Source organism: Musca autumnalis, unplaced genomic scaffold, assembly GCF_047663935.1.
Source record: "Musca autumnalis isolate F117 unplaced genomic scaffold, ASM4766393v1 scaffold_5, whole genome shotgun sequence".
Taxonomy (NCBI): Eukaryota; Metazoa; Arthropoda; class Insecta; order Diptera; family Muscidae; genus Musca; species Musca autumnalis.
Genome location: NW_027412088.1, coordinates 189,365,130 through 189,389,177, shown reverse-complemented (window position 1 = coordinate 189,389,177; position 24,048 = coordinate 189,365,130). Strand labels below are relative to the sequence as shown.

Below are 24,048 nucleotides of genomic sequence, written 5' to 3'. Positions count from 1 at the left end.
TAAGAAAACGAGGTAGGCAGAATAATCGAAAAGACAAAGCGTTACGCGTTTAGGTTGCGCTGTCCCAGCCACTTTAGATTTTTAACGATGTTGCAGATTACAGTAGGTTCCACAGTTGAGTAGAAGGTTAGAGACGGCGGAAAACGAACACCCACTAGTCTGTGTCGTCTACGAGCCAGAGCTGGACAACGACACAGGAGGTGTTCGATCGACTCCGACTCCTCCTCATCCTCACAGAGTCTGCAGTAGTCATTAACATCCCTATCCCATTTAATGGTAAAGGCCCTGACATAGCAGTGTCCAGTGATGACTCCCGTCGTTACCTTCACTTCCGCTTTGCTCAGGTTCAACAGCGAATTCGTTCTTTTGGCTGACAGAGACGGCCATATGGATCTTGCCACAATGCACCTAGGTTCATTGCGCCACAATTCACTGGCTCTTTCGTCAGAGAACGCTTCGACTTTTTGGAAAAAGTGACAGATGGGTGGTTTGATAGAGTCAGTGATAGCTAGATCAGCGGACTGTGATCCTCGTCTAGCTAATTCATCTGCTTTTTCATTACCCTGGTAGTCACGATGTCCAGGTACCCAACATAGCCGAAAGCCGTTAGTTAGCGCATCCAGAGCTGCTCTACACTTGAGGACGACGTCGGATTTGATGTTACAGGATTTGATGGCTTTAAGAGCCGCTTGACTATCCACATAGATAGTCACCGGTTCAAAGATTTCTGCATCCAGATTTTTAATCAATTCCGCCGCCTTCCAAATCGCGAAGATTTCAGCCTGGAACACACTACAGTTGCTGTCTAGCCTGTATGTGCGTTCAAGTGATAGACTTTCACAGTAGACACCGGCACCGGTACCTTCCTCCATCTTGGAGCCGTCTGTATATATAGCCAGACCGCCCAGAGGGGGGTTACTGCGGTTCCAGTCGTCTCTACTAGGTATAATGACTTCTATATCGTCAAATCTCATGACTGGTGATATATAGTCACTTATTTTGCCACAATGGTTCACAAAAATACCTGATTCATTCAGGATACACCCATGCCCATAGGTACGACCACGCCAAAGACCCTGTTCATGAAGCCGCAGGGCACTCCTGGTTGCCTGACACTTAATGCTGATACTCAATGGTCTTAAGTTCAGCATTGCGTTCAGTGCAGCCTGTGGCGTGCTCCTGGTAGCTCCAGTAATAAGAGTTGCGGCGGCCCTTTGTACCTTATCGAGCTTAGTGGATGTTGACTTTTGAAGCAATGAGTGCCACCAAACGAGAGAACCATAGGATAGGATGGGTCTAACCACTGTATTATACAGCCAGTGTATAATCGAAGGAGTTAGTCCCCAGCTTTTCCCAATGGAGTTCTTACATGAATAAAGTGCTATCATTCCCTTCTTCGCCCGCTCCTCAGCATTCCTATCCCATCGCAATTGACAGTCAAGGATTGTGCCAAGGTACTTTGCTTCGGGGGAGAGTTGGAGCTGCACCCCATCCAGTGTTGGTGGAACAAAGGCGCCGAGCTTACGCTTCCTTGTGAACATTACCAGTTCCGTCTTCGTTGGGTTAACCCCAAGGCCATTAGCCTTGGCCCAGCGTGATAGAGTTGATAGTGCTCCTTGCATAAGCTCCGAAATGGTTGACGGAAATTTACCGGAAATCAGCAGTACCACGTCATCGGCATAAGCAACAACTTTGATACCTTGATTGTCCAGCTCCATCAAAATATTGTTTATAACAAGGAGCCACAGTAATGGCGAGAGCACACCTCCTTGAGGGGTGCCTCTAGTCACTGTTTTCCTTATTTTTATCTCCCCAATGCTAGAATTTATAATCCTGCTTTGAAGCATATTATTAATCCAGCACGTTAGGGGTTCAGGTGCATTAACTTTCTTCAGTGAGAGATTAATGGACTCAAGTTTTACATTGTTAAAAGCTCCTTCTATGTCTAGAAAGGCAGCCAAGGTAAAGTTTGAGTCTTCCATGTTTTTCTCAATGAAGCCGACCACCTCATGCAAGGCAGACTCAACAGATTTACCTTTAACATAGGCGTGCTGTGAGTTGCTTATAGAGATGGTGTCTACCTGATTCCTTATCTCCAGGTCGATCAGTCTTTCGAGTGTCTTAAGGAGAAAGGATGATAAACTTATGGGTCTGTAGTCTTTAGGTGCAGAGTGACTAGGTTTTCCCGCTTTGGGAATGTAAGTTACCTTTACCTCCTTCCACAGCCCCGGTATAAAAGAGAAAGTCAAGCACGCCCTAAAAATCTCCTCCAGGATTTGGTATAAGGTCGGTGATGCAAATTGTAGCATCGCCGGCGTTATGCCATCCGGCCCAGGAGACTTATAAGGCTTAAAAGTGCTGACCGCCCACTTAATTCTACTTCTGTTGACCACCCTGTCAATGAGTACCAAATCCAAAGGCTCCTGAACTCGGAAGTCGTCACGCTCGTTGTTGACAGTATCCTCATCCTTGCAGCCTGGGAAGTGGGTCTCCGCAAGGAGATCAAGAGTCTCAGTGGCGGAGTCTGTCCACGCACCATCTTGTTTCTTGATACTTCCAATGGATTTGGGGTCCTTGGAGAGTAGTCGTCGAAACCTAGCTGCGTCGTTAACTCCTTCTACCGACTCACAGAAGTTAACCCAAGATGTTTTCTTTGCCCGCTTGATTTCACTCTTATATTTATTGAAACTCACTTTATAGGAGTCCCAATCAATATCGAGTTTAGTCTCATGCGCCCTGTTATACAGTCGTCTAGTGTTTTTCCTAAGTTCGCCAAGCTCCTTGCTCCACCACACCGGTTGAGATTTCCTCCCAGGATATGTTAGTGGACAGGACTCCTTATGGCAACGAAGAAGAACATCAGTGAGATTTTTAACGGTTCCATTGAGGTCATCAACTGTTTCCGTACTAATATTAGGAGTTAGTTGCGAGTTCGTTAGTTCCGTATATTTGTCCCAGTTTGTCCTTCGTGGGTTCCTATAAGGAATTTGGCGACCTCTGTCCAGAGAGACATCAAAGAATATCTGCATATGGTCCGAAAAGGAACATTCTTTAGATACCCTCCAATTCCTCAGGACAGAGTCATCTAAATTAGAAAGGGTTAGGTCAATGACCTCTTCCCTGTTCCTAATTTTAAACGTTGGATCACTACCCCTATTACATATCCGTAAATTATAAGATAAAATAAAATCGAATATGGACTCACCCCTCTTGTTGGTGTCCTTGCTGCCCCACTGGAAATGGTGAGCGTTTGCGTCGCAACCCAGGATTACGTTACAGGTGGGGGCTATATAAAAACGTGGACCGATATATCCCATTTTCAATACCAACCATCCTGCAAGTAATAAAAACTTCTGTACCAAATTTTGAGTCTCTATCTTTAAAATTGCGAGCTGTATCTTGATTTCAACAGACAGACGGACATGGTTAAATCGACATAGAATTTTATGGTGATCAATAATATATATACTTTATAGGGTCTCCGACGAATATTTCGATGTGTTACAAACGGAATAACAAATTTAATTATACCCTCCATATGGTGGAGGGTATAAAAACCCTTTGATAGAAGAATCCTTTAAAATATATAAGTCTCCTTGGATGAGGTCTTTAGTATAAAAAATCCAGCAGAAAGGTCTCCCTCCTATTGATGCAATTTTGAAGTTCCAATAAGTTAAATTCAATCAGTAGTGGTTACCGACAACCGATAAAATTATAATTTCGGTAATTAATGAAATTTATCTGTTAGTCCCGTTCCACACTAGAGTGATTTCATTGAAAAAATTGCATGAAATTATGCGTCTTTAGATCGACTTCCATAGTAGAGTAAAATCTTAAAATTGCTGTAGTGGGGAATTCGATTTAAGAACGCCTAATTTCATGAAATTTTTTAATGAAATTCACGCTAGTATGGACCGGGACTAAGATAGCAACCAAAATAAAGTTGTCCTACATATAGCATCAGTGTTGCTTTTATTCATATTTTCACTCATAATTTTACGTTTAAATTTTATCGATTTATGTCTCTACCATAAAATGCGTTAGAGATCACACTACTGATACGAGGTACTGTGGCATGGTAGAACAAAGAAGGTAAAGTAAATACTACAACAAATAGAACTCAACAACAGCCACATACCCCCGCCACCAAATACACTCACACATATTCACTGCCACACCAAACCTCATTGCCGATCAAATTTCCTTGTTAGTAATCAATGTAAGTGCTTTGAAAGTAACTTCAATTTTTTTTCCGAACGTTTACACAGGCACGTGTCAGTTCGAAAAAATTGATGTTTCGACTATAATATAATATGTATACACTAGGGTGGGGCGATTTGAACACCACCACGGGCGCCTAGATTTTCTGATTATTGGGATTGAACAGAGCAAAAAAGTCCAGTAGACCATATGTCTACGGTGAAAATCGAGCCCCCGGATTTTGACTTGAAGTTTTTTTCAAGGTTTTTTGGATATTTTGGCATATATGTATGTAACAGCCAAACCACAGAGATTTTCAATCCAACACAAAGACAAATTGTAGCCAAGACAATAATTAAGAATTCTCTAGTACACAGCAAAAGCATTGGAACGCTTCTTCAGGCAGTTATGGCCCCGAGAATGTGCACATTTTTCGGAAAATATCGATAAATTACACTGTGCTACAAAATTTGACTCAAAGTCAGTGGGTGGAAAATTCCTTTTGGAGATAAAAGCCCTTGGTGAGTGTACTAAAAACGAAAAAGGAAATTTTCAGGATTGGTCAAGTTTCTGGGATATGGTTTGGCCAAAATATCCTTGAAAAAATTTTCAAGTCAAAATTCGGGGCTCGATTTTCACCGTAGACATATGGTTTAGTGGACTTTTTTGCTCAGTACAATCCCAAGAATCAGAAACTCCAGGCGCCCACTATCACTTTTTTCCTTCCATACAAATCGCCCCACCCTAATGTATACACAGATTTACTGGACACATAATTAGCACACCTTCAAAGAAATCACTAATTTTGCGATAATTTTCAATATTTTTATACATATTCAGTTTTAAATGCCTATCTTTTGGAAATAAGTTCCAATCTGATGGTTTTGTTCTCCACCAGTCACCGAAATTGCAGTGACAGAAGAGATTTATATGTTCAACAAGGACGGATCCCAAGGACTGTTAAAAATTTAACATTTTTATTGTTTTTACCGAAATTTGTAGATTTACACAAATTGATTGAGATATGCAGTTCATAATCTCAGTCAAAACATCATAAGCTTATTCTCATGGATCAGTAAAGTCCTTTTAACACATAATTTGTCATTAGAAAAACTGTAATATGATGTTTTAAACTATTGATTTTGTAAATTCTGATCCGTCTTGACTTAATGTTAATGATACGTCATGCTGTATATCACGAAAAATCTGTGTTCATCTTTATGGGGCCTATGCCCATTTCAATAACTTTCAAAACATACGGCGAATAGAAGATAGTTTAGAGAGACAGCAATATAATATTTTACCCGGAGCTCAAAACGATTATATTTAAAATCATTAATCCAGAAAACATTTATCTTGAATAGTATATGCCTACTTTAAGGGATTTTAACCAATTAAGTGCTTAGTTTCAGTTTTGTAATGATAGGTCGGTCCTTGGTGTTATTCAGAAGTGTAATTATACCCTCAGCATTTATGCTAACGAGGGTATATACACTTTCATATGGGCAAAATGTGCCTCATCGAAATAATGGTTTTAGACCCCAAGTATGTTTGGACGAAATGTGTTTCAGACAATTTGGAGTCGATTGAGCAATGTCCGTCCGTCTGTCTGTCTGGCTGGCTCTTGCGCACGATAACTCTCGAACGGATGAACCGATTTGGTCCAAAATTTGGCTTTCGAAATATTTTGTCCAAACTTAGTTTAAGTTCGAAGATGGGTTAATCGGTCCACTCCATCCGGTACCTCCCCCACAAAAGTTCGAAAATGTTCGGAAAATTTGTGCGATTTGGTCCATACTTTGCACTTCGTGAAATTTCGACCAAACTTAGTGAGGTTCCAATATGGACTCAATAGTTCCACGCTTTCGGGTACCTCCTCCCACACAAAATTTCGGAAAAGTTCAGTTTAGGACCTGTTCTCGAACCGTTTTGATTTTTGTTGTAACAACTATTAACGGCCCCCATACGGCGGTACAAATTTCATAAGAGGCAAAACCATACTTCCTGAGAAAATAGCCTGAAAGTTTCAAAAAACCCCTATGACACCGTGTGTAGTGGTTGGAGCGCAAGATAACTCTCGAACGGATCTGCCAAATCGAGCAAAAATTTGGCCTTCACAATATTTTGTCCAAACCAGGGTTTTGGAGTCAGAGTCGGAGTCGAGCAATTTTGCTGGAGTCGGAGTCGGAGTCTGAGTCGAAAAAATTAACTGGACTCCGACTCCGGGCAAATTTTTTCCACGTTATAGAAATATACCATTAAATTTGGAACAAGAACATTTTTTAAAAATCATTATTTATTTTAAAGGAAAGGTATAAGGAAACATGTGTGCAAATGGTATATTATAATAAATTAAAGGACTATTCATAGGATATTTATTATCCTCTGAAGTGCGTATATTCATCCCTATTTTTTTTTTTTTTTTTTTTTTTTTTTTTTTTTTTTTTTGATCCAATTGATTCTTCACATTTTTGCAAGCAAACGTAATGTTCCATGACAATCGAATTAAAATTGGACCTTTAAGCTCTTTCGTCAGAAGTCTTACGGGTTTTCTCACAAAAGTCTATTGGCATTCTCATCATGTTTTTTATGGAAGTCAAGATCTGGGGGTGGAAAAATTCCTTTTCGGAATGAAAGCCCTAATTAAGATCCCCAAATGATCCCATAGCTGAAATTTCTGAGTTATGACATAATGCATTTTTTGATTGACCCCCATCTATCATTGAGAAAATAGCTTATATTTCTGTTTGGAGATATTTGTTCATCATTTTTAGGTGACATTTTTTCAGTTAAATAGAATTAGGAAACTTTATGTCGAATATGCTGTCCCTCTAGCTCAGTTCCTTCCATGTTCTTTTTGTTCTTGAACTCAAAAAGTAAAACAAAATCAAATTTTCTACAAAAATGTTCCACCGAAAATTATACGTAGTTTTTCCATATCCAAGAAATCGGTATTGTCACGTTTTCATTGTTCTTTATCAGTTTACCCGTTACTTTCTCAAAAAACCGTATGTTTATGTATTTCGGTAAAATTCACATAATCTTCGGATGGTTACGCTTTTGAATTAGGGCATCATAAATTCGTTGTTGGTCAACGACAGATTCATCCCGCCATAACTCAGAAGTCTGACAAACGGCGAATCTTTCTTCTAGGATTCATTATATACTCAGGGAGGGCTTTAGATATAGACATTCAAATAACCGGATATGTCCGCCAGAAACAGATATAGTTCATGTGTATCCGAGTTTTCTACACAGTCAATAGCATATACGGAATTCAATGAAATACATAATCACAGAGTTTTCATGAGAAAGGATCGGGTAAAAGTGATAAAGGACAATGAAAACATGACAATATCGATTTCTTGTCCTAGTGGACCGTACCCTACATAAAATGTTCCTAGTAATATTTTTGTAGAATATTTTCATGCACGAAATCTCTTTGTGTGCTAATTTTTCAGTTCCAGAAAACATCCATCAGCCTATGTGATGGGTGGTGTACACAATATATCTCAAATATTTCAATAAAGTTATCCACACCACACCAAAGTTTAAGACTATTAAATTTAATGTATTGTTAGATTTAAGCTTTTGGAGTAGTGTATGTTTTGTAGCTTTTGGAACCCCTCTTGGCCCTATGGGCTAGGTTCCCATTTATGAAAATAAATTGAATTGAATTGAAAATGTGAGCGCTGAATTTTAGTTCAAGGGGTGATCCCTACTTGTAAATTTCAGAAAAATGTAGAAAGTATAAGTAGCATAGAAAATGTGGTCAAATTTTTAAGTCGATCGGAACAATATTGTCTCAATATGAGCGTTGGATGGGAACAAATTATTTTATTTTGTATGCAGCATATAAACTGTGTTTTTCTCGAAATCGGCCACAAAAATGTATGACATTTGGTTTATTAGTTTTCGAGCTAGAGTTGGCACCGCAAAATGCTTTAATAAAAACAGGCACCAAAACTTCGTAATATTTTTTTCTTTCAGATGAAAAAAAATCTGTCAAAAACTTACGTAGTTTTCTCGAAAAAAAATCATTAAAAATGTAGCTTTACATTTTAATTTAATTTAATTTTTATTTCATGTAGTCCTTATGATTTGTATTGCCTCTTCATTTTCGCATATTTTGAAAACTTAAAGATTTTCTTACGCGGAAGAATTCCGTCCAGAATATAATCGTGCAAAAAAGAAAAACCGTTGCTATTTTTCAATGTAAGATTCGGCAAAAACAAAGTTGATATGTTCGAATGTTTTCGAACGAATGAATATGTAAGGAAAAACTAACACATTAGCCTACTTAGGCCAAAATATAGGAAAAAGTTAAAAAATGTTGCACATTTTATTAAATTTTAGTGGTATAAGAATTCACTCTCGGAGTCGACCCGGACCCGCAGTCGTGAAAAAAACTCGTCTGGAGTCGGAGTCGAACCAAAAATACCTCGACTCCGAAACCCTGAGAAGAATAAACCTATGAAGGTTTTTTTTATACCTAAAGAAGATTATATAAGCTCTACCATAGTCATTAGATCCATTCAAAATAAATTTGATAGATAGATTAATCCGTTTAAATACTATCCTCGCATTTTCACCTACAATATCCGGATGACGTTATTTTAGTTCATAGTACTAAAATACGTAATTTTACAAAGTCCGATCTGGGTTATCAATATTTTCCCTATATATATATTCACCATAGATATTCCAAAAATAGTTTGGATCGAGCACACATAATCTTCTGAAAGAATTTATTATCAAAAAACTTCAAAAAAGGATATTTTGTGACCGCAGATAACGAAAATGTGAATAAAAACGGTAGAATATGGTCCTAAATCGTATATAAAAACCGAAAGCTTCTGGAGATGTTAAATGTTATAGCTAAAAATTTCTTTTGTTCAGAGACTCATAATGAAATTTCAAAAAAAAATAGAAGTATTTAAGGTGATTTTGACTCAATATGGAATAAATTTTAATTAAGTGTCGAAAAGCTTAACAAATAATTTCTATCTTGAATATCTAATTTTGTAAAGCAATTTTCTTAGCAAAGTATTTTACTTAGATATCCAGTTTGTTCTGAGATTTAGAGTGAAATTTTGTGTAGACTATTTCTTCTTTTAACACCTTTCATCTAAAACTAAATTTCATGTTACTTTCATGCATCAACTCGAAAAAAGAACAAAACAAAATTTATTTAAAAAAATATAATAAAAATAAAAAATCATTAAAAATGATCTTCACCCTAAAAGGCAAAATTTCAAAAAATTAGGGTGTTTTGTTGGCAAACTTGATGTATATTTTTTCTCTATATATATTGTAAATACATATTTCATTTATTCGGCGCCTTATATGTATTGAAATTTGATGGAGAATATTTTTGTCTTTGACGTCTTCTATGTAGAATGAAGTTTTGTGGGAAAAAACTTAATAAACTCCGATAACGTACAACATTAACCCTAAAACGTGATTTTACTTTTGGCAGATTCCTGGCGTTTAGGTACGATTTGGAGTTTTGGTGTATTCAGAGACCTATAGTAAAATTTTATGACAAATAATTTTGCAGAATATGTTGAACTGATACGATAACATTTTAGTGGAGTTTTTAAACGTTTTTGAAAAAAAGGTACCAAAATGACCCCTTTAGTGACTCGCATGAGGGTTAATTATTTTTTCCATAAAAATATACCCCGCATTGTTGTCAGTAATATTGCCAAAGACACTTTATACCTAAAATGCAAGGATTCCAAGGAATCTGATGTCGAATATCTCAAAACCTGTAGAAATGGGCGGAACTTGTCACGCCTATTTAGGTTAAAACGCCCATACACATATCTTCTTTTTTCGGTCCTCTTTCATAATCTGTGCGGGGTTTCTTGTAATTTTAAAAAAAGTTCGATTTTGTTGTACAGTGTAATTGTCGGTAAAATTGAAATGCTTATAATTTCGATAATTAACGAAAATGTTCGGTAAATTAACGATGAATAAAAAGTGGTCGCTAGCCTCTACCGACACAAACAGTTTTTAGTCATAATTTTGCGATTTAATTTTACCGATTTTTGTCGGTAACAGCAAAAATGAGTTACAGAATCCCACTACTGATGTTTGCGAAAGCGGTGCATTGGCAGAGAAAATGCTCCAATGTTTCGTCATCTTTTCCGCATGCCCCGCATACGCTGGTGTCTGCACAATTAATTTTGTGCAGATGAGCTTGTAAACCCAGGTGACCTGTAAGGACACCTGTAAGTAAGTATACTCAACTCTGTCTTACCTAGCCGTAATATGTTCTTAGTTTTTTCCTCATTTGGGTCTCCCCATAGGATTTTTGCGGTCCTCTCTATTCCATAGGGATAAGTGGGCATTTTTTGCCCAAGTTTTTAACTCTAGCCGAGACGCGTTCTCTAAGTTTACTGTTGCTAATCCCTTCCATTTTTGCCAGAGAATTTGCTATCTCATTACCTCTATTCCCGGAAGTCCCGGTACCCAGTTTTACTGTCCGTAAAGACGTTTACAGTAGTTGGTCTCGTGTTGGCATTAAGCCAGTTCAGACACTCTGTAATCGCTCGGATCTCCGCTTGATGAACCGTATTGTGATCCGGCAAATGAAGAAATATTTCGGTCTTTGGTTCTTCAATAAAAAGACTCAGTCCCGTTCTACCACCTAGCATGGAGCCATCTGTATAACAACAATTTCCAGTCGGCATTTGTGCTAGAGTTCCGCCGATCCACGAGTCTCTGTCTGGAATTAATACCTCGCATGAGGCAGCTACAATTGTTTCAGGTATACGGTCCGATACAATGTTATCCATTGACTCTCCCGTTGCTACCCGTAGAATGTTTTGATGGTATGTTATGTGGTCCTTACTGATCCACTCGTCCATCGCTTTAAGTCGGATAGCTGCCACAGCCGCTTCATACCTTATCTGGATTTCTATTGGGTATATATATAGACTAGTTTCTAATGCCCTCGTTGGTGTTGTCCTTAATCATGGTATCGACTATTCGGTCCATGGTTGTAAGCAGGAAGGATGTTAGGCTTGTCGGACGATAAGTATTTGGAATTGCGTAACTTGCCTTCCCAGGTTTGCGGATAAATACTACCCTCGCCTCCTGCCAGGCTTTAGGGGTATACGCACATTTTAAGCATGCGTTAAAAATTCCAGATAGTTTGGACGCAATGTAGTCCATCTCTTTCTGGAGTAAGGCCAGAAATATCTCACCCGGTCCTGCTAAAATAGAAAAATAAAAATCGAATAAATGTAACTTTCTTTTTGTACAGAAACGCTTTCTTCTTCACAATATTTTCACAATTCCCACTTCTACAGTGTTTTCTAATCATATGTTTTTGTTGTTATTGTTGTTTTTTTTTTCCTCTAATTTTGCCATATTTATACTAAATAATAAGATTTTCGAAATTCACCACATCGATCGAAATCTGAAGAAGCTAAAACCAAAACGATCAAAATGAAACGTCTGAGGTCGGTGGTCGTCGTCGATCATGCAGTCCGGATCAGATCTGTCGATGATCACAACCTGGAGGTCATCCGGGGCGATCATCTTAACGGGTCTTGTTGATCTCGCGTCCTCGCACCTGAAGGTTGTGGGGGTTTCAAACCTTGGCCGACTTGGGTGGTCTTCCCTGGTTGAGCCCTTTGAACCGTCTGGTGAGCGGCCACTTCAGCAAAAGAGGCCGAGTGATTGTTCGTCCGATTTTCCGCTGTCCTCTTAGCAATCGGATGTGGGTCCTCAGAAGATCTAACCCTCTTGACGCATTCCTGCGCAGATGTCTTCGATTTACCACCCTGCTTTGAGGTCGATGGACCATCGGACGTGCCAGTCACTATCCTCCCAGCTGTACCAACGTCTTTTCTCACAGCATCAGAAGGGCAAGACTTACCAGGGGCAGGCGATCCTACAGTGGTCTGTGAGCCAGTCCTCTGTACAATCGGAGCTCCTAGTAACTCTCCGCTGTTCTTTGCCCCTGCAGAGCCAGGGGCAGTCGCCGACGAACCAGCCGAAGTAGGAGACACCCTGTGCGGTTGGTTGGTTTGCGTCTGTCCCTCTTTCCGCGCCAACTACGAATCGCGTTTTGACCGATCCGCTATCTTAGGGGCCGAGGATATCGGATCGCTTGACCCTACCGCAGACACTGAGGTTGTCCGCAAAGGGTTCGAGCTGCCCGAAACTCCCGGTTGTCCTTTGTTGCCTGGAAACGCTGCCTTCATCACAGCCGTTGGGCTGGAAACTGCTTCGTTTCCAGGGGTTGGAAGTTGGTCGATCGGAAGGAAGATCTTCTCACCGTGAGGATATTTGCGCTCAAAACGCCTCCTCTGTCTGGGCCCGCTCTTCTTGGCTGCCGGGGACGAGGAGTCTGTTGTCAGTTCCTCCTCTTCAAAGTCATCTCCTCCCAGTCCCACGGCGAGGGGCTCTCCTGGCTCAGTCTGAGAGTCTCATTCTCCTCCAGGAGACCGAGCAATTCCCAGCTATGACTGTGTATGGCGTCGCTGACTACGTCCATTGTCAAAGTCGTCAATCCATCGTCCCCGCCCATGGATGGGGTCATTACTGCACTGGGTGCATCGTTCTCAATTGTCATAGCTGGGGTCAATATCGAGGGTTGATTGAGGTTTGTTGTTTTTTTGGGTTTTTTTAAAAAGTTCGAATTATCCATAGAAAAATTTGATTAATGGGGGAGATGAGCACAATCATGGCATAGCCCTCCTCTACAATGACTAGGGCTCTAATACTCGTTGAGGTGCCCAGGTATCACACGAGGCTCCGTTCTAATACAGGCACGAGGCTCCGTTCTAATACAGGCACGAGGTCGCGTAACACCCCGGTGTTAGGGGATCTCACAATTACATTGGTAGGAGATCGCTACCAAATATACATATGTCACTCAATCCAGAGGTACACTCGGAATTCCAGTGCACTAAATTGGTACGTGACAGAGAGTGGATAAAACCTTTGGTCGATCACAGCCTCCCAGTTCAACACTACAAGAAGTTAAATGAGAGGATAGTGACGTCTAGCCCACGCATCGCGCCACGATTGTTTTTCCCGGCGAGGGGATAGTTATACCCTCCAATTTATTGTGGTGGGTGGAGTTAGACCAGTGACATTTCACTACTGTCTAACCGACATTTCCAAAATTAATAGTTTTAGTTTTTTTCACCTAAACTGTAATTAATGAAGTTTGTATTTTTTCTTAATCTATTTTCAGTTCCGATTTGTGAAAACAAAAGGCACAACCAAGAAAAGAAACATAAAAAAACGTAGCCATGGATATAGCTACGAAAACACAACGAGAATGTGAAGAACGCGTGGCCGAGGAGTATCTATCCAGCCTGTCGGATTTGAATTGCAACAGCAAACCGCTTATAAACATGTTAACCATGTTGGCCGAAGAAAATATTGAATATGCCCCCGTTATTGTTAAAGTCGTTGAACAGCATATAGCAAAGGTTAATAGTAACAAAGTGTATTTAAATATTAGCTAGTCTTAAGGGGCGGATATTTTTGTCCAAAGACAATTGGGATAAAGCAACAAAACCAAGAGTCAGTTACAGATGCTTAGAGAACGCATAGGTTTGATTCTCTCAACAACAACGTTAAAGTTAAGAAAATCATAAGCAATTTTGAAATGTAATTGGAAACGAAAAGTAAAAGTCTACTACTTTTTAATTCTAATACAATTCAAATGTTGTGATTTTCATAAAAATTGGCCAAGTTGGCTTAGAGTTACGTTAATTCGAGCTTGGAAGGTTCGAAATTGTTTAATTTGTATTGCCTATTCTTGAAAAAAATATGAACAAAAAACATATGGAAGTGCTTTACTAGAAAAATTATCAACTGCAAAAAACAACACACAATAACTAAAAATGCAGTTATTAGCTTTTATCAAATTGTATGTAAAACAAATAAACAATTACCTTAAACAATTGTAGTTAATTGTTTTATTTCTTTGTCCAAATTTAAAACGAACAAAAAAAAAAACATAAATATTGTTTTTTAAACAAAAAACACGCACACCCAAAAAACCCGAGTGTCTGTCTATAGTTTCCAAAAAAAATCTTATGTAATTTTTGCTTACCAAAACAGGTTCCTCCAGAATTTAAATTGCCCATATTGTATTTAATCGATTCAATTGTAAAAAATGTCAAAGGCACCTATGTGCAACTCTTCAGCCAATGTATTGTCACATTATTTTGTGGAGTTTTTGAAAAGGTAAGCCAATATAACAGCTTCCGCAAATGGGTTGTTCTTTGCATGCTAACAAATTTGTATGTTATGCTCTTCCTCAACTTCTCAAGGTCAACGAAAAGATCAGAGAACGAATGTATGCCCTAAGGCAGACATGGAATGAAGTATTTTCAGCTCAAAAACTCTATGCCCTGGATGTCAAAGTAAAAAAGTTGGACAATAATTGGCCCATTACAGCAAAGCAGCCATCCATACATGTTAATCCAATATTCTTGAAAACTGTAAGTCTAAGAGTAAGCCACCACCTGCAATGAAATTCCCCTCTTCAATCATTTAATATTTTTAATTTTTTCAGGCAACCCAAGCCATACCCACAGAAATGGAGAAAATTCTACAGGATAAGACACGTGAATTGCTTGAATTGAAGAAACGTAAACTTGAATTGGAGCTTGAAGCCACCAAGAAACATTTAGAGGAGCAAGAAAAACAATTTTCCAAAACCGCCGAAGGTGTTTTGCCACCCGTGGATGCTTTGGTGGTAGCCAGTGCTTTGCAAACCGTGGGCATGAGAGCCCCAAATGCCGCCACCATGGCTGGACAAGTTATGCCTGGTATGGCTGCTGGTTATATGGGTGGCCAAAATGTGGCCATTAATCCCCTAAGGCCACCCATGTATCACCAACAAAATGTAAGAAGTTTTAGACCCAATTTACATCACCCTGGAATGCTGAATGAGCAAGTCCAGCAGGTAAATATTTTCAAAAATTTACTTAACTTCATCTTATTAACAAATGTTCTTCTTTGTTCCTCAGGTCATACCACCTGGGATGGTCAATAAACCTCGAGTTCATCCAGTAAATTCTGCATTGATAAGTTCGGTGCGTCAGCGTGATCCACGTTTGTTGCGCCAACAACAACAACAGCAACAGCAGCAACAACATCACCAACAAACCACTTCTGCTTCTGTTCCAACTTCTACAACAACTAGTCAAATGTCATCATCACATGCAACAGCAGATCATTCAGATTCGTTGGCTAAACAAACGAATCGTAATGAGCGCAGCCACAAAGGTAGTCGCAGTAAATCACCCACAAGATCTAGTTCATCCACATCCGTCGCCGGTGGCAGTCGTTCCTCCTCTTCGCGTTCAAGTAAAAGTTCCAGTCGTGATAAGGAAAGAGATCGCAAACGGTCCGATTCAAAAGGTTCATCATCGTCCTCCACATTTTCATCTAATGCTGAACGCAAAAAGTCATCCGCATCATCATATTCCTCCTCATCCTATTCGAAATCCGATAGTAAACAATCCACCAAATGCGATAAAGATGCTTTTGAAATTGCCCCCCTCTCGAGTGCATTCAAAAGGAAATCATCATCACCCAGTTCCTCACCAAGTAAATCTCGCGATTCAAAACGTTCAAATAAATCTTCACGTTCTGGTCGCAGTAAGACAAGTTCGCGTAGTCCTTCACCTGAATCTGCTGCTGAAAGTTATAAAGACAGTGGCACACATAGTCGTCGTATGTCAACGACATCTTCATCATCATCTATGATGGCTTCATCACCGGAAAAACAACGCTTACCGAAAATCACAGATAATGAAGCTGCTGCTGCTGCTGACAGTGGTGCCGAAGATACCAAATCAAAACTTGTAGACACAACAGCTGCTGCCGCCGCCGGAGCTGCTGCTGCTTCGTCGTCTGCAAATATAACAGACAAAAGTAAGACATGTCACCTTCACTACTACTACTACAAAACTATTGCATTATTAATAACTTTAATGATTATTTGTCAAATCAGAAAATTGTTGTTATTCCATCTAATAACCCCAAAGAGTTTTGTTAGGTTTTCTTCTCTATTTTGTGTCCCTAAGAAGAAAGATAATAGGTGGTGGTATATTATCAGTGATTTTCCCTTAACTGCTGCTGCTGCTTAGGTGGTGCTCTTGTTCTGTAAATCGCTTCATTTTGCTTGACAATCAGTGAAAAGGAAAAAAACAACAACTTTGGCAATTGGAATGTGCCGAATTTCAGACACAAGGGAGGAGGGTACAGGTTGAAGTATGAAGTCTTTAAATATCTCATGTTTAGAATGATTGCTGGCTAAAAAATGGACAACGACGACATATTTTCTATAAGCGGTAGTTTGTAAAAGACATTCCAAAGAAGAAAGTCTATGTAGAATAGCCCTTTTGGATGCTCTTCTCTAAATATAAGGACGTTTCTATGTTGAAGATGACATTGAAAGATCTTATACAGAAAAGATTCCCCTTATGAATGATGAGCAGGTTGCAGGTTCTGTGTATAAATGAGGCCTATTTTAAAAAGCATTCTATATATGGAGGATCTCCCTGGAAGGGTCTTCTATATATATATATATAGAGAACTCTTATGTATATAGAAGACCCCGTTGAGAGGTCTTCTCTAAATAGAATACCCCATTGAGAAGTAGCCCGTATATAAGACCACTTTTAGAATTCTTCTGTATATATAAGACCCCTTTGAGAGGTAGTGTGGATGTAGTGGACTCCTTGAAAGGTCTTCGGTATATAGAGGAACCCTCCCATAAGTCTTCTATATTTAGAAGAACCATTTGAGAGTTTTTCTGCACATTAAAGATCCCTTCGATAAGTGTTCTGTGTATAGAAGAACCACTTGTGTATATAGAAAATCCTTCAACGGTCTTCTGTATATAGAAGACTCACTGGGTGCCACCGTGGTGCAAAGGTATGCACACCCGCCTTGTATATTGAAGGTCGTGGGTTCGACTCCCCGGCCAGGTGGCAAAATACCCCTCAGTAATGTTGGCGACATTTCCTGAGTATTTCAGCCTTGTAAAACTTCTCTACTAATATGAATCGGGGTGCACTCATTGATATGAGAGAAGTCTCCCTTGTCCCGCATAGGATGTTTGTGGGACAATTTCTGGAGAGGTATTCCGTATGTAGAAGACCCGCTTGAGAGATCTTCGGTATAAAAAAGACCTACTTGATTGCTCTTCTGTATATTGAAGACCCCTATGAAGGATTTTCTGTGTACAGAAGACCCCATATCAGAGGTCTTCTGTGTATAGAAGACCTTTATGAAGGATCTTCTGTATATACCCAGCAAACCAAATGTCGGATGTCCGACACGTCTGAACAATTTCGGAAGCGACGTCGTTCAGATTTCGTTCCGATTTCTAAACGATTTTTCGGAGCGGTATTAGTTCAGATTTTGTACCGATTTCGTTCCGATTTCGGAACGAATGTCGGATAGAAATTTCCTTTCCGAATTTCCCAAGGATTTTCTTCAGATTTCGTTACGAAATCGGATCGAAATCGATACGATGTCGTTCCAAAATTTCGTTCCGAAATTATGTCAACCACTTCATACAACTTTCGTTAAGATATCGTTACGATTTCGGATCAGACATCGGACGTATCGTCCGAATTTTGTTCCGATTTCGTTAAGATGTCGGTCCGATTGGTTTGCTGGGTAGAGACCCACTTTCGAGGTCCTCCGTATGTAGAAGAGCCACTTGAAAAGACTTCTGTGTATGGAAGGCCCCTATGAAGGGTCTTCTGTATATAGAAGACCCACATGAGAGGTCTTCTGTATATAGAGGACCCACTTGAGTGGTCGTCTGTAAATTAAAGATCCACTTAGAAGTCTTCTGTGTACAGAAGAACCCCTATGACGGGTATTTTGTGTGTAGAAGACCTTTATGAAGTGTCTTCTGTATATAGAAGACCTTTATGAAGGGTCTTCTTTATATAGAAGACCCACTTGAGAGGTTTTCTGTATATAGGAGACCCACTTTCGAGGTCCTACGTATACAGAAGACCGCCTTGAATACCCCTTTGAGAGGACTTCTGTATATTGAAGACCCCTATAATTGGTCTTCTGTACTTGACAGGTCTATTTGATATAAAACACCCACCTAAAAGCTCTTATGTGTATTGAAGACCACTTTGAAAGATCTTCCGTATACAGAACACATCTTCGAGGGGTTTCTATATATAAAAATACCTCTTTGAGAGGTCTTTTGCATATAGAGGATCCCTTTAGATGTCCCACTGGAGAAGACTTCTGAATATAGAATACCTCTTTCCTTATAAAAATACCCTTTTGAGAGGTCCTCTGTATAAAGGGCACACCTTTGAGAGGTCTTCTGTATATAGAAGACCACTGTGTGAGGTCTATTTGAAATTGAAGATCCCTTCCGTACAGCTTTGAGGGGGTTTCTTTATATAGAATACCTGTCTTCCGTTACCTTATAAAAATACCCTTTTGAGAGGTCCTCTGTATAAAGGGCACATCTTTGAGAGGTCTTCTGTATATAGAAGACCACTGTGTGAGGTCTATTTGAAATTGAAGATCCCTTCCGTACAGCTTTGAGGGGGTTTCTTTATATAGAATACCTGTCTTCCGTTATAAAAGACCATCTTGAGAGGTCATTATACCCTCAGCATTTATGCTAACGAGGGTATATACACTTTCATACGGGCAAAATGTGCCTCATCGAAATAATGGTTTTAGACCCCAAGTATGTTTGGACGAAATGTGTTTCAGACAATTTGGAGTCGATTGAGCAATGTCCGTCCGTCTGTCTGTCTGGCTGGCTGGAGCGCACGATAACTCTCGAACGGATGAAGCGATTCGGTTCAAATTTTGGCTTTCGTAATATTTTGCCCAAACTTAGTTTAAGTTCGAAGATGGGCTATATCGGTCCACTCCTTCCGGTACATCCCCCACAAAAGTTCGAAAATGTTCGGAAAATTTTTACGCACGATAACTCTTGAAGGGAGGAACCGATTTGGTCCATACGTTGCCCATCGTAAAATGTGTACCTGACTTAAATAACGTTTCAATATGGACTCAATCGGTCAACTCATTCGGGTACCTACCACACAAAATTTGGTATAAGTTCAGTTTAGGACCTGCTTGCGAATCGCTTTGATTTTTGTTTTAGCAACTTCTATTCACTGCCCCCCATACGACGGTACAAGTTTCTTTAGGGGCAAGTCCACACTTCCTGAGAAAATAGCCTGAAAGTTGCAAAAAAAACCCCTATGACACCGTGTGAGGTGGTTGGAGCGCAAGATAACTCTCGAACGGATCTGCCGATTCGGTCCAAAATCTGGCCTTAATAATATTTTGTCCAAACATAGTTTAATTTTGAAGATAAGCCATATCGGTCCACTTCTTCAGGTACCTCTCCCACAAAAGTTCAAAAATTTTCGGAAAAATTGTGCGCACGATAACTCTTGAAGGGAGTGGCCGAATTGGTCCATACTTTACACATCCTAATATATCTACTAGATATAGATCAGGTCCATCCGGTACCTTCCACACAAAATTTCGGATAAGTTCACTTTAAGACCTGCTATCGAATCACTTTGATTTTTGTTGAAGCAACTTGCATTCGCTGTGCCTCAATTACGATGGTAAACGTTTTTTCAGTGGCAAGTCCATAGTTCATGAGCAAACACCCCAAAGGGTGTAAAAACCCCCTATGGCACCATATGTAGTGGCTGGAGATCCACTTTCATAATGGTTAATGTAGATCCATTCCTTTTAGTATCTCCTCCGCAAAACTTTTAATCTTTAACTTTTGATCTATAAGTAGTGCTTTGATTGGTTCTCTCTAACTTAAGACCCACCTCTTTGTAAGGTCTCCTGTAAGCAGAATACTGCCAAAAAGGGTCTTATATAGTTGAGGGTCCCAATCAAGGGTTTTCTGTAGTTAGAAAACTCCTATAAGGAGTCTTATACTGAGAAAAGTCTTCAAGGAAGGGACTTTGTCGATAGAGTATTCCTTTGATTGGTCTTACGGGGAAGAAGACCCCTATGAAGGTCTTATTAGATAGAAAACCCCCATAATTTTTAATTTATTCCTAATGGTGGAAAATTGTAAAGACTCTTCTATAGGTATGAGATCATTTCAAAATGGATTGGTTCCTTTATAGATATACAGGGCAATCATGAATAAAAATTCCGTGTGGAATTTGTTCCCCTCCCCAATGTCACCATTTTTTATTTCCGCATTTTTGTCCAAAAAGGGGATATTTTTGTCGATTCGGCATGAATATTCCATAACTAAGTGATTCTAGTATTTTTCAACGTTTAAAAATATTGATTTTTAATGAATTTAAATTTTTCAAATTATTTTCCGTGCGGAAAATTCCGAGGTAAATATTCATGATTGCCCTGATAACTTCCTGTGAAGATTCTTCTACACCTAAGAGACAACTTTGAAGAGTCTTATATAGATCAAAGCCTTATAAAATGTCTTCTACAGACAGAAGACTCCTTCAATATGACTTCCATATATCTATATAGCCATTCCCAGGAGGCTTTGTATACACAAAAGAATCTTTCAAAAGCTCTACATTTATCTGTCATTTCTATAAATAATGAAAATGCATTTCAAGGTCTTCGGTAAGGAGACTAAAGAAGTATTTTTTCATTCATTTCCCACTCCTATCCCTAATATCCTTATTATCCCATTAACTGTTCCTTTTTTAACATCTCCCTGAGAAGATATTGTGTGAAGATAATACTTGAAATTGTTGTGAAATGGGGGCTCAGAGAAACTTATCATCTTTAAACTATTGTGAACCTTTTTTTTTGGAGGAAAAATCTTACTTGATAATTGGGATATCGCATAAAATTGAATATTGCAAGCAAAATAAGCGATTCTACTCACATGGGCTGGTGGGCTTTTTAGGCGGTGTTGAATACAAATCTGTGATACATGAACTGTGATATTTTTTTTTTAAAACAGAAAAGGGGGGTGAGACATACTGCCTCAAGGTTATTTCAGGGAATGGGGGGAGAGAGATTTAAAGCAACTTTACTTCGTAAATGCTAGTGAAAAATATTTTTGTTTTTTTTTTTTATTTTTTCTCTCACTCTTTTTCTAAACTCTAGAGTATTTTATACTATTAAGTAAATAACAAAAAAGAAAAAAACAATTTTTTATAATTAGTATTAAAATTATTTTAATACTTGAAAACAAATAAACTGCTTAAAAAAATTGCCCTACGTTGTTTTAATTGTCCCCACAGTATTCTTAATATCCACCAGAAAACTTTTTGCCTTTTTTTCTCTCTTTTTTTTTAACTCTTTGGGGTTTTGTTGCGCTAATTGTATTTATTTATAAATAATAAGTATAAACAAAAAAAAATCATAGAAAACAAACCAAAAAAACGACAAATAACTGTAATAAGAATTTTTGTTGTTAGATGATTGAAAACATCCCCAAATACATGTATACAAGAAAAATGTTTTCTATATTTAAATGCTATGAAAAAAATTTACCCAAAAAGAAAAAAAAAACAAAAGAAAACAAAATAAAAAACAAGACACATTTAAAAAAATAACTTGTAAATTGACAATTATATGAGACTCTCTTAGATTATAACATAATTTTTTTTGTTAATTAATTTATTTTTTTTGTTTGTTTGTTATTAAGTAGTATTTGTAGTTTTAAATGTTGTTGCAACTTGTGTGTGAGTGTGGTTCGTTTGCACATGAAAATGTATTTTCGTTCCAAAAACAACAAACTAAAGGATAATTAAACAAATGTTGACATTAGACATATGTAGCTGTAAGATAGAAATGGCTTCCATGCCTTAAGTGGAGTTTTGGGGCACCACTCTAATTGCTATGGTGGTCTTCTTGTGGTGGTTGCAATTATGCATTATTCAAATAACATAATTCCAGGAATTCTAAGGAAATAATGTTGTCCCTAAGAGTTCCTCCTATTAAAAAATCTTAAATTTTAGCCGAAACCTACAATAAAGGGGGTTATCATGAACGGCAATTCCCCGAGATTTTTTTTTCACTTTCTCCCTTAAGTTGCAACGGCGGAAAGTGGAAACTCACGGAGACATTTCATTCATGATAACCCCCATTATTGTTATATAAAAGAAAATTTGTTGAAAAATAGCATTCGGAGTGGTGTTCCTTAACTCGTTCTTCTTTATGTAATGTAAAGGATTATTCTGAACAAAATTCCCCGTGAGTTTTGTTATTCCGACGAGTAATTAACGTTCAGAATAACCCCGGTAGTGAAGAGGCTCCATTGGTCATAAGTGAAGAAGGGATGTGTGGGTTTTTTAAAAGCTATTTGGACGAGAATGTAACCAAAAACTAAACATAACCTTTAAAATTTATAGGGGTTATCATGAACGGCAATTTCCCTTGAATTTTTTCACTTTCTCCCTTAAGTTGCAACGGCGGAAAAACAAAACTCACGGTGAAATTTCATTCATGATAACCCCCTATATGATAGACATTTTCAACATAACCTCAAATCTCAAGAAAATGTGATACCACCACCATCAGACTATTCACATTGACGAATTAAACGTCCCGTCCATCAGCTTCAGTAATTACATTTAACTTCAAACCAGAAAAAAAGGGGGGAGTGTATATGGCAGAAATTTTCAACATAACCCCAAAACTCCAGAACATTTGAAAGCAATCATCTATTCGTCATATTTTCACACTTTTAAATATCCCTGTCTGCAGATTTGTCTTCTCTAATATTTCTATTTAATTTCAAACCGCAAGAAAATTCTAAAGTGGAAACAAAGTGCAATAATTTTTTTTTTCATTTTTATGCCCTCAGCATTTATGCTAACGAGGGTATATACACTTTCATACGGGCAAAATGTGCCTCATCGAAATAATGGTTTTAGACCCCAAGTATGTTTGGACGAAATGTGTTTCAGACAATTTGGAGTCGATTAAGCAATGTCCGTCCGTCTGTCTGTCTGGCTGGCTGGAGCGCACGATAACTCTCGAACGGATCAATCGATTCGGTCCAAAATTCGGCTTTCGTAATATTTTATCCAAACTTAGCTCAAGTTCGAAAATGGGTTATATCGGTCCACTCCTTCCGGTACCTCCCCCACAAATGTCCGAAAATGTTCGGAAAATTTGTATGTACGATAACTCTTGTAGGGAATAACCGATTTGGTCCATACTTTGCACATCGTGTAATTTCTACCAAACTTAGATGAGGTTTCAATATGGACTCAATCGGTCCACTCCTTCGGGTACCTCCCACACAAAATTTGGGACAAGTTCAGTTTAGGACCTGCTCTCGAATCGCTTTGATTTTTGTTTTAGCAACTTGTATTCACTGCCCCCTATACGACGGTACAAGTTTCATCAGGGGCAAGTCCACACTTCCTGAGAAAATAGCCCCAGAGTTGCAAAAAACCCCTATGACACCGTGTGAGGTGGTTGGAGCGCAAGATAACTCTCGAACGGATCTGCCGATTCGGTCCAAAATTTGGCCTTAGTAATATTTTGTTCAAACATAGTTTAAGTTCGAAGATAAGCTATATCGGTCCACTCCTTCAGTTACCTCCCCCACAAAAGTTCAAAAATGTTCGGAAAATTTGTATGTACGATAACTCTTGTAGGGAATAACCGATTTGGTCCATACTTTGCACATCGTGTAATTTCTACCAGACTTAGATGAGGTTTGAATATGGACTCAATCGGTAAACTCCTTCGAGTACCTTCCACACAAAATTTCGGGAAAGTTCAGTTTAGGACCTGCTCTCGAATCGCTTTGATTTTTGTTTTAGCAACTTGTATTCACTGCCCCCTATACGACGGTACAAGTTTCATCAGGGGCAAGTCCACACT

The 24,048-nt window shown here is 38.7% G+C and overlaps 1 protein-coding gene across 3 annotated transcripts in view; it reads left to right on the top strand.

The window, feature by feature from the left end:
- The window catches only part of Pcf11 (Pcf11 cleavage and polyadenylation factor subunit), a 52,001-nt gene that overhangs the window by 5,445 nt on the left and 22,508 nt on the right, over positions 1 to 24,048 (top strand). For all 3 annotated transcript variants that reach the window (XM_073990103.1, XM_073990102.1, XM_073990101.1), the window contains exons 2-6: positions 13,418 to 13,658; positions 14,296 to 14,421; positions 14,508 to 14,678; positions 14,753 to 15,145; positions 15,210 to 16,119. In XM_073990103.1, the coding sequence (XP_073846204.1) occupies positions 13,476 to 13,658; positions 14,296 to 14,421; positions 14,508 to 14,678; positions 14,753 to 15,145; positions 15,210 to 16,119 (1,783 nt within the window). In that variant the 5' untranslated portion in view covers positions 13,418 to 13,475. The remainder of the gene's footprint in view (positions 1 to 13,417; positions 13,659 to 14,295; positions 14,422 to 14,507; positions 14,679 to 14,752; positions 15,146 to 15,209; positions 16,120 to 24,048) is intronic.